Source organism: Micropterus dolomieu, linkage group LG17 (genome assembly GCF_021292245.1).
Source record: "Micropterus dolomieu isolate WLL.071019.BEF.003 ecotype Adirondacks linkage group LG17, ASM2129224v1, whole genome shotgun sequence".
NCBI classification, from domain to species: domain Eukaryota; kingdom Metazoa; phylum Chordata; class Actinopteri; order Centrarchiformes; family Centrarchidae; genus Micropterus; species Micropterus dolomieu.
In genome coordinates, this window is record NC_060166.1 from 32,630,147 (window position 1) to 32,640,191 (window position 10,045).

Here is a 10,045-nt window from a genome sequence, read left to right on the forward strand (position 1 = left end):
TCAGCAGCACCACGAGGACACGGTGGATAATGAGCAGTCTTTCCAATATGTGCAACAGGGGCTAGTGAAGGTTGAGCCAGGGAACAGTAATGAAGCACAGGCTTCTGTCTAACGCCACACAGACACAGAGTTATGAATCCACCTATTGTGCTCTTCGCCTACCTTTTTTCACTTTAGCAGCTGTTTGATAAAATTTCACACATCATCCTGTAGCTCATTCTTGTTATGGAAAAAATATTTCACACACATTTAAGGCCAAAGGTACATACAGTAAAGAAGACCGGTTGAGATGCATGTAGAATTTTAAAGACGATTGAATAAATGAAATGCTCTGTCTCCTTCGAATCTATCTTCTTGTCTGTAAACTGTCAAGTAAATTTACCATAAAGAATAACGAATATGGGCTTTATTAAAGATGTGAAGAACTTTTCCATGCTAGTTTGTATGCAGTGGCAGTTACTGGATGACTGGTGAGGACAAGACACCCTGACCTTTACTTCCACAACAACATGTAATGCACTTGTTACTGCTGCTTAACAATTCATGGGCCGCCACTGGAACGTGCTTCTCAGAATAACGTCCTCAGATTTGTGTAATCAAAAAAGGCACAAGCACGTCGTGCACACAAACACATTGTCGTTTCACCTCGTAGTCACTTAACTGCCGGACAACTTCTCCCACACATTACAGCTTCATCTCACTAACTGAACACAACACATTTCTGCTAAAACAACATGGTAATGTGTGAATTATCAAAAGGAGCAGGTTCTACTTGAGTTACTGCTGTCGACGAGGGCTGAACATAATGACTGCTGCCTGCTTCTTAAACCTCTCAAAATAACAGTATAATACACACAGCTGCTACTGGATGGGTATTACAGTTATGTGTTGGGGTAAACAAAAAAATAATAAATTGCCAGTAATATGGCTTTTAGATGGAAAGTCACAATTGCACATTTCTGGAGTATGATCTTTGTGGTTGCACGGACTGCTGCATCTATTGGCCTTTTGCTCAGTCAATCTGTTGTGTGCAGTCATGCTAAGGAGAGAGATGCAGTGAAATCCTTGTTGGGCCTTATCTTTAGCCAAGAGATATGAGAGCTCTTCTTTAAGAAGCAAATTTGTCATAACTTTTTTTTTTAACAACCATTTGAATATCCATATGGACTTAATTTCATGCTTGACCTGCATTTTACTATAGATGTAAGCAGAAATGGCAGTAACAGAATGACTTGCTTGGAACAATCTGAAATGGCAATTTTTTTGACTGTTACTTTTTACATTATGTTTGTGTGTCAAGTGTTTACCCTGACTTTTTTCCACTATGTGGTGTGGTCAAACTGGAGTGAGACCAGTCAGTCATCTAAACCAGTGGTTCTCAAGCTTTTTCCACATCAAGGACCACGGACCCCCATTTGATTTTGTCAGAGTCTTCCATCTGACAGAATTTTAGCTTTTAGATGTTTTATTACAGAAAATGTATAAAAATCCAGGATGAAAATAGTCACATTCTGTCACTGTTACTTAGGGATGACAGAGAAAAATCATTCCCCTCTTTTGTTGGGGACCACCTGGAACCTCCTCAGTGACCCTTGGGGGTCCCCGGACCTCACTGTGAGAACCACTAGTCTTATAATCCATATTGTCAAATAGGTTTAAGTTTATAACTATAGCTGCACTCCGATGCTAAATGCAACATTTCAGAAAACATTTTTACAAAACAGAAAAGGGAGGCACCTACAGTCTTTGTCAAGTTACAATCCTTAAGATTTTTATGAAATCAATGGTTGTATTTTTTTCTCTAATAGCCATTCAATGTACATTCATTACCTCTATAAGGCAGTTTTCATTGCTACTGCCGCCATTCCCATGCTGGATTCAGATTACTTTGAAATCCACCAAGGGGGGGGGGGACAAAAACAAACAATGTGTGTATGTAATTCAGCAAAATTTTCTCTCAATGATTGCTGCCTTACTGTTTATTCACTCTTTACACCGTGTGCCAGTAATCCGAACATCCTACTGCTAAACATTCAAATACTTCTCCAAGGGCAGGAATACAGGGTGGCGTTTACTGTGAAGCAGCCACATCAAAGGCATTGTATTTGTCACCATGGTTAGCAGTGTGGTATTTTCTCTTGAAACTGGCACCATATACACCTGTACTATGCAACTTTTAAAGGAAAAAAAAAGTTAATTTTAACATTTAATATGTTGAGTGTTGTCTATGCGCACTTGGTAGAGGGGTGGGATGGAAGATGAAATCATGCCAAAGAAACCAATGAATTCCTGCACACGGTCAGAACTTAGTTTACTGAAAATGCAGTGTTGCGGTCATAGATTAGCCTTGCCTGATGAAGGTCTATGACTGAAACATTGCATTTTAAATAAACAGTGCTGATTGTGTGCCGGAATTCATCACTATATTATATGATTTTATACCAGCATTGTCATCTACAATTGCTTGGTTGACTTGTCAAAACTGACTAAAAGTGTCTTGAGGAGTCATAATGAAGACTGCTATGTTTTAAACATTAATGTTTTCACTTCACATTTAATTTCTCACACAAGCACGTTTACATTCCAACATCAATTTGATCGCAAATAGAAGGCCTCAGAGGGAGTTAAGCTACAGTTCAGCAATAAACTTTACAACTGAATTAGCTGAATAGCTGTTTGTAATGTCAGTTCAATATCGGGGACAAGTTAATGTTGTGATCCGAGCAACAGCAAGCACTAACAGCCTGCATTACTGGAGAGTCCAGAAGAGCCTACATGATCTGCATCTTCTAATATCGCCAGAGATCATTTACCTCCGAGGATAAATACTAAAATATTAATCAAAGGAATTCTTACTTATGATAAATCATATCCTGTTTATGCAATGAAGTGATCCTGATCATATGTGATATAGAAAAATACCAGAGCTTGTTAAGATATGCACAATTTAGTCTGATTTTTAATGTCAATTTGTGCTTGTTTGAAGTCTGTCAGTGGACAGTGATGTAGTGCAGTGAAACCAGAAATAATAAAGTAACCAGTCAGGCTATTTTGCCACATTTGATTCACTGAAGCATGACAGCAGCTGAAATGACCAGAGGCAGCAGGAGGCCAGAAGACACAAGTCTGCTTTCTGAGGTGAGAGTTGCACCATACTGGTCCAGGAGCTGCAGGGCCACGCCACTGGTCCAACCAAAACCCAGCTACAGAAAGGGCAATACAGCAGAGCATAAGGAATGTTTTTATTTAGCACCAATAAAATCACAACATTAGGAAAAAAACCACATGATTTATTTGTGCTGATGGAAATAGTAAGAAAACCAAAGAGAAAAGTAGACAAAGACCAAACAGGGTAGAAAATCTTACAAAAAAAGAAAGATAAATAACGACAATGAAGTGAGGAGGAGTGAGTGTATGTGTGCATGAGCATGCAAATGTCTTAAGAAGCAGAAGTGAGGTGGAAAGAATTAACAGGGCTCTGCATGAAATCAGAAAGACTTGTGACTATAAGCACATTAGTTTTACACCATCAACACATGAAAGAAAATACCTGAACTTGATATTCTCCTCCACCACCAGGTTTGCCATCTCCGTTGACATCATACTGTCAGGAGGAAGAAAATTACACCTTCTGAGCCAGCTGTGTTATCACTGTGCAACACAAGCTCTGAAATACTGAAACCTTAGAGTCACCTTTTCAAACATGGCTTCATACGTCTTGTATGCCAACCAGTTTGTCTTGATCCAACGCTGGGCCAAATGAAATGCTAGTTGTTTAGCATTCTCTGAAGGCAGTTTGGATAAACCTGGGAAATACAAGAGGACTTCAATTCATTAAACAAACGGAAGAACATCTTTTTAAACACGAGGCTGCTCAAAGCAAAACTATTAGGTTTTTAAATTGTGTTGGCTCTGCAGATTAGTAATTGTTTAATTATAAATCTACAGAGTTTGAGGTGCTGCTGATTCTCTGCCTTAAGCAGATTCGGTGACATCACTGCCTTTTTAGGTGCGATTGCTGCCAATAAACAGCCCGCCAGTTTTTAGGGCCAGTCAGTCAGTTTTTCTCTGATCATGTGTCACACTTGCAAAAGACCACACAAAGGCAAAAATCCCTCAAAGTAAACAAGAAATGAAGCTGGCTGCACCATGGGCCTGGCCGAGCGTCACCAGTGCAGATATCACGTGTCTGCTGATGTCAGTGAAAGGTTGAATTTGAAGTCAAATACGGAATATGACAACTTTATGTAGCTTGTATAATTACTTTATGCCCCCTTCATCTTGTTTTTGACCACTGGCTGCACTATGCTTTGTGGAACAAGTCTGTTTGTACTGTATAAGGACCCACAAACAAACCTGCCAAGGGTTCACACTATTCCACTGACTGACAACTGCTTGTGAGTAACTGTGGATGATCACAATGCTGGTGTGAAAGTTTAGGAAAATTGTCTTTGCATGCATTTTATGAGAAGAAATTCATTAAGCATGTCTGTTTTACTTCAAGGATACACACAAATTTTGGTGAGTAACACTCAATGTACATGTAACTTTTGTTTTCAAGAAAACTCCTTAGGGAACAGTTAAGGGCATGGATGCAAACAACCTTGAATGAAACCTGAAGGTCAGTAGTTTACCCTGCTTTGTTTCATTTCAAATACACGTGCTAGAGAACAAAACTAGAGCAAAAGAAAGCACCAACCTTCTACCACTACGTAATTGCTTTTTTCCCCCCCACCTACCATCAATGAGCATGTGCTGTAAAGGAGGCCATGCATTAGGATAGTCCCACTGCTGCCCAGATTCTCTCAGCGACGTTGGAACTCCGTTGGTGAACTGGAGAGCACCACTCCTCTGGAGGGGGAGATGCGAAAAGCAAGAGCATGCATGTATGAAACCAGTGTAGTGCGTGTGCCATCTGCTGGAGCAAAGTAGCAGTTCATAAAACACATGTGACATCCTACTAGATCTTTGTAAAAAGGTAGAATTTATGGCATGTATTGAATTGTAGTAGATTGTGCAGGTGTACCTAATGAAGTGGTCGCTGGTTGTATTTTCTCACTATCCCTTAACAATTCTGGGTTTATTTGTCCAGGTTTTGAGATATTTATCTGACATTCTGCTGCTACTCCAAAACAATGGGGGTGAAGGGAAATTTGGCTTTTTCATTGGAACTACAGCTTTTTTTCTCAATGCTTGGATTATCTCAGTCAAAAGTCTGTAAACCTCCACTGTATTGGGTTTGAGGCAGAAAAATACCTCCTGCTAAAATAAAACCAAACTTACAGTATCTGCATGCCTAGATACCATTAAATGTAATATTAAGCCCCTCCTATTGTACCAGCTTCTTGAACAGCTTATCCATTACTAATCAGTCCAAACATACACACATAACCAACACCACCGTCAGGATAATTGGTCTCCACACCCAACCTAGCAGAACTAAACATTAAGGCCCTTGCACGCATTGCAACCTCAATAGCAGAGGACGTCACAGCCACTCAATCATAGGGCTGGGCGAAATGGCCAAAAATGTTATCACGATAAAAACATTTTATATAATTCGATAGATAATTATCACAATATGCGTCATATCATTATTTCTTTAAAGTTTAAAGGCTGAATTTTGCTCCTGAGTGAAAATTGAAGAAACCAGATGGTAAATTGTGTGGTTAAACTTTTCTTTATGGTCACAATGGGACAAACACTTGATGCAGTGGATCACTTCCTCTTTTTCAACAAATAATTAGTAAATCTTTTTTCAGTCTCTTTTCCTCAAATAATAACAAAATAAAAAATCCAAGGCTAATTTGTCCGTGATTCAAATTAAACCAATATTGAACATTATATGGATATTGAGAAATATTATATTGCGATGCTTGTCACTGTTTTATTGCCTAGCCCTACTCAATCTCCATCTTACCCTACTGCCCTCTGGGCACAGGTCCAGAGCACTGAGAGGCAGGGGGGCTCACTTTGGGAAAAGACTGATCCCTCAGCCATAGCTGCCTTACATAAAAGGCCTTACTGAACCACGAGTGCACAGTTTTTCGTCATTGTATTCTATCTGATATGTACAGTGCTGTGAAAATGAATTTCCCTGTCGGGACAATAAAGTCTAAAAGATAAGTGGGGAAAATGTGAAACTTTTGCTTGAACCAACCCTTTAAATAAACATCATCTATTCTCTGATTTTCTTTGAGTGTGTGAATTGAGACACAAAGAAAAACCCACCTTCAGATACTGTACTGCCTTCTCGCCCATCTCTGGCCGAGAATAGCACTGTGCCCAAACAGGTGCCAGGTTGGAGGGGTAAAACTCAAAGTGTTTGGAGCGTGTAACCAGGCTATAGTCAAACCAGGCTCCCCTCTCAGCATCCCACAGCACAGACTCTATTGCCTCCTGTCTGCGGGCTGCAGCGTGGTCATACAGTGCAGCTGAGTCACCATCACCTGTCAGGAAACAGCACATCACTGTTATGTAACACCAGTTTAGGAGCTAAAAGCAGTGTGCAGACCAAAGTTAGTTCCAAGGTCGAAGGCTGCTCATATACTCAACCCAGGATCCTGTGAAATGAAGCAAGAGTGTTCTCATTGAGGCACAGCAGAGCATTGAGGTCAGTAGGCAGGATCTGACTGGTGCGGGTCTCTCTGAGGGTGCTGTTTTTGTGGCTGTCACCATCTATATACCAGCGTGATGTGAAGTCCCAACCAGACTCTGCACCCGCTTTGAGATCCTCCCATAGCTGCTCCTTAAGGTCTGGGGGCAAGGGTAAAAAAAAAAAACAAACATGAATTTGCAATTACAGCCACAACAAATCAGCATTTAAAATGTGATCGTTATTCATGTACGTCCTGTTTGTTAATTGGATGTGGAAAAAATAAAAGATATGCAGCTTCTGAACAACATTTGTTCAGTTTATAACATTTTCCAAAAGCTTGAGACAATTAAATTTATTTTCCAAAGAGGAAGAAATAACTTTATGTACATGACTATTTGTTATTAAGAAAATATATCCTTACATAAATGGAATTCAACATTTTAGTGAGTATTTTTCCTTCCAACAGCCTTTCTTACAATGTGCAGTCAAATTGTTTAGCAGGGATGTGAAAGAATAGATGTGTTCCACATTAAATATTCATTACGTGGTACTGAGGTATTTTCAGAGCAAATTTGTTTTGCACAGATGATCCCTGAATTCAGAGGATTCTCTTATTTTTCTGCTTAGGAGCAATTTTCTCTCTATGGGAATGAAATGGCCATAGCAGGGTAATTCTCCTGCTCATAAAAGGCAAATTCATTCAGCCACCAAGAATATGAAGGCTAATAAGCTATTACCATCAGTGAGTCCTTCAGCTAATTCCAGATCGTCTGAGTAGGATTCAGGCCTAGAAAGAACAGAAGACTTGTTGGTGAAAGCCCACCCTGCAAAACCCACATATATGAATTGTGTTTTTATAATTCACTAGATTTCAGACATACCTGGGTAAGCCCACCTGCACATGATACCGGTTCAGTACATGCTCTGCCCCATTTACTTTCACTACCACAGAACGGTTCTGCATCCAAAATCGGTACTCCTGCTCCAGAACTGGTAAAGCTGCTCTAAACCATGCAAGTTTGTACAGACATCAGAGAGTAATGTTTTCATATAGACTACTTTCCACAGTCCTTAATTAGAATGTGACACCCCAACTTTTGTGTGTAATGATATTAAGCACGTTAGGAAAAAACAAAACACCAGAGGCACAGAGAGACACGAGCACTGAGGTTTTGATGTTTAATATGCCCTTTTTCCTACTGTGGAAGAGACAAGAGGCAGCTGAAGAACGATAATTTTTCTGGCAGGACATCAGCTCGGGCCTAAATATCACCTGAGGAACTCTTTATCCTTGGTTACTTGATAGTAGCTCTCCACCATTAGAGTGAGAAATGGCGGCTGACTGCGCCTTTCATAGTAAATCCGCCCACCATTTGGAATGAAGCCATATCTGTAGGAGTTACAGAAAAAAAATCTTATTCCACAAATCTTGAAACCAACAAGAAAGCTCCATATCTAAAAAAAAAAAAAAAAAAAAAAAAAGGGATAAACTTAGGTTGCTTAATGACTCATTCAAAATGAACCCCCTGATTTACATGCAGTGAGCTGACTTTTTGTGCTATAAAAGATGAAAGGTGCTTTAAGGGCTCACCTGTTGACAAGGTAGATAAAGTTTTGAATCATCCCGTAGGCCGTGTCTGTCATCTCTGACAGCAGGAGCCCGTTGATGACCCAGTAGGAATCCCTGTTGGGCAGAGGGCCTCACGTCATTGTCTGCACACAGCACCTCAGTGGGCTGTAGCAGGCTGGGGCTAGCTGTGATCTCACTCTGACCCAGTGAGACTCAGCCAGACAGCTGAGAGACAGGCGTCAATGTTCACTCACCAATAATAGAGTTCCCTGAAGCGCCCCCCAGGCACGACAACAGGATATGGCGTGTATATGAGCGAGTAAAGCTCTGGGTGAGCTTTAACACCAGGGCGGATCTAGAGGAGAATTTTCTCATTTCAAGTCTTTGGACTCTATATATGTACGTGGGTGGTTGGAAATATATACTGCAACAGGAATGTGAATTTGAATTATAAGGCCTGCAACTGATGATTATTTTCATTGATAAGTCAGATTTTTTTTGATCATTTGGTGTACAAAATTTCAGGAATAATGAGCATCACAATTTCCTAAAGCCCAATTTGACATTCACATAGCTTGTTTACTCCAACCAAAACAAAGAGATATTCAACCATGATAGAAATTCACATTGGAGACACTGTTTAACTTTTGTTTTTTAAGAAAAAATTGCAAAAATTCACTGATTTCAATTATTAAATTATCAAATAGTTGGCAATTAATTTTCTGCCATTTGACTAATCAACTCACCTTTCTGCCAAGAGACTTCCACAGATTGTGTATCTTCTCAGCCCAAGCACGTAGTTCTTGGTCCACTATTCCTCCCAGGAACTTTGGCCTGCATTTAAAAAAAAAATAAAAAAATTTAAAGAACAATTCCAAAGGAAACAATACTATCGGAGCAGGAGACCTCTAATAACTGGACCTCACTTGTCATGCCAGTCTGGTGGTGTCCACGTCTCCAACTCTGTCCCTGGTTCCTCAAAGTATTTATTAAGGAACTCCTGCAGTTTGGCAGGTGTGACAGTCATGTTTGGGGATTCATGTGAAAGGTTGCGAAAAGCTGACAAAACAACATCTGCAGAAAAAGACAAGTAGCCACAAAGTTGACCCAAAAAAGAAAACAAAACAAACAAAAAAAACACTTTACTGACTTTTGACTTACCAGGAGTTTCCCTCAGCTTCATGTCAACAAAGTGTTTGTCATCATCAAACAGTTTAGCTTTCTGTATCTGATGCAAGATGGGCCCAGTGCAGTATATTTCACTGAAATTAATTTATACAGTTAATTATTAAACAATATGATAAAAGGTCATGTGTAGCACAATAAATCATCATGTTACAGAGTCCAAATTAGTCACTAAAAAATAAGCATGACCAAAGGGTCTGCTGACAAATACATACGCTAGGAGTTTAAACATCAATTTAAGAAACCTGGCTGCTGCAGGTGGTGGATTCAGTTTAATTCTATTGCCTAGAGACATGTTTTAGTTTAACTGGTCACCTTTACAGCCACAAATCAACCAGAATCTTCTAGTTAAACAGTTCCAGAACAAAAAGTGCTCTCGATACAGTCAGTCTTGCATACCAAAAACACCACTTCCAGTCATTTTATCTCACCTGTCACATGGTGGTGGAAAAGCAGTCTTTACACAGGTGAAAAAAACCAATGATGAAAAGCAAAAGACCATCAAGTTATGCATCTTGAGCAAAGACTGTATAAACTGAACCTAGAGTATGACCAAGTCTGCAATCTGAGGATTGCTTCCAGGTCAAAGTTTATATCAAGCCGGAACAGCAGCAACATACTGACACCTAGCTTTCAAAAGAGCATTTAACAGGACACTGCAGTGGTGGCCAAGAAAAACAAACTTCAGACAA

The 10,045-nt window shown here is 39.8% G+C and overlaps 1 protein-coding gene across 1 annotated transcript; it reads right to left on the reverse strand.

The window, feature by feature from the left end:
• Positions 1 to 2,538: 2,538 nt before the first annotated feature.
• On the reverse strand, positions 2,539 to 9,990 carry treh (trehalase (brush-border membrane glycoprotein)). Its single transcript, XM_046074448.1, has 15 exons — positions 9,785 to 9,990; positions 9,330 to 9,430; positions 9,095 to 9,242; positions 8,915 to 9,002; positions 8,423 to 8,523; positions 8,190 to 8,282; positions 7,872 to 7,988; positions 7,480 to 7,602; positions 7,336 to 7,385; positions 6,556 to 6,756; positions 6,232 to 6,449; positions 4,740 to 4,851; positions 3,694 to 3,806; positions 3,551 to 3,604; positions 2,539 to 3,203 (listed from the first exon to the last, which is right to left on the reverse strand). The coding sequence occupies exons 1-15, from the start codon at positions 9,865 to 9,867 to the stop codon at positions 3,066 to 3,068; spliced, it is 1,740 nt and encodes a 579-aa protein (XP_045930404.1). The 5' UTR covers positions 9,868 to 9,990; the 3' UTR covers positions 2,539 to 3,065.
• Positions 9,991 to 10,045: the final 55 nt, after the last annotated feature.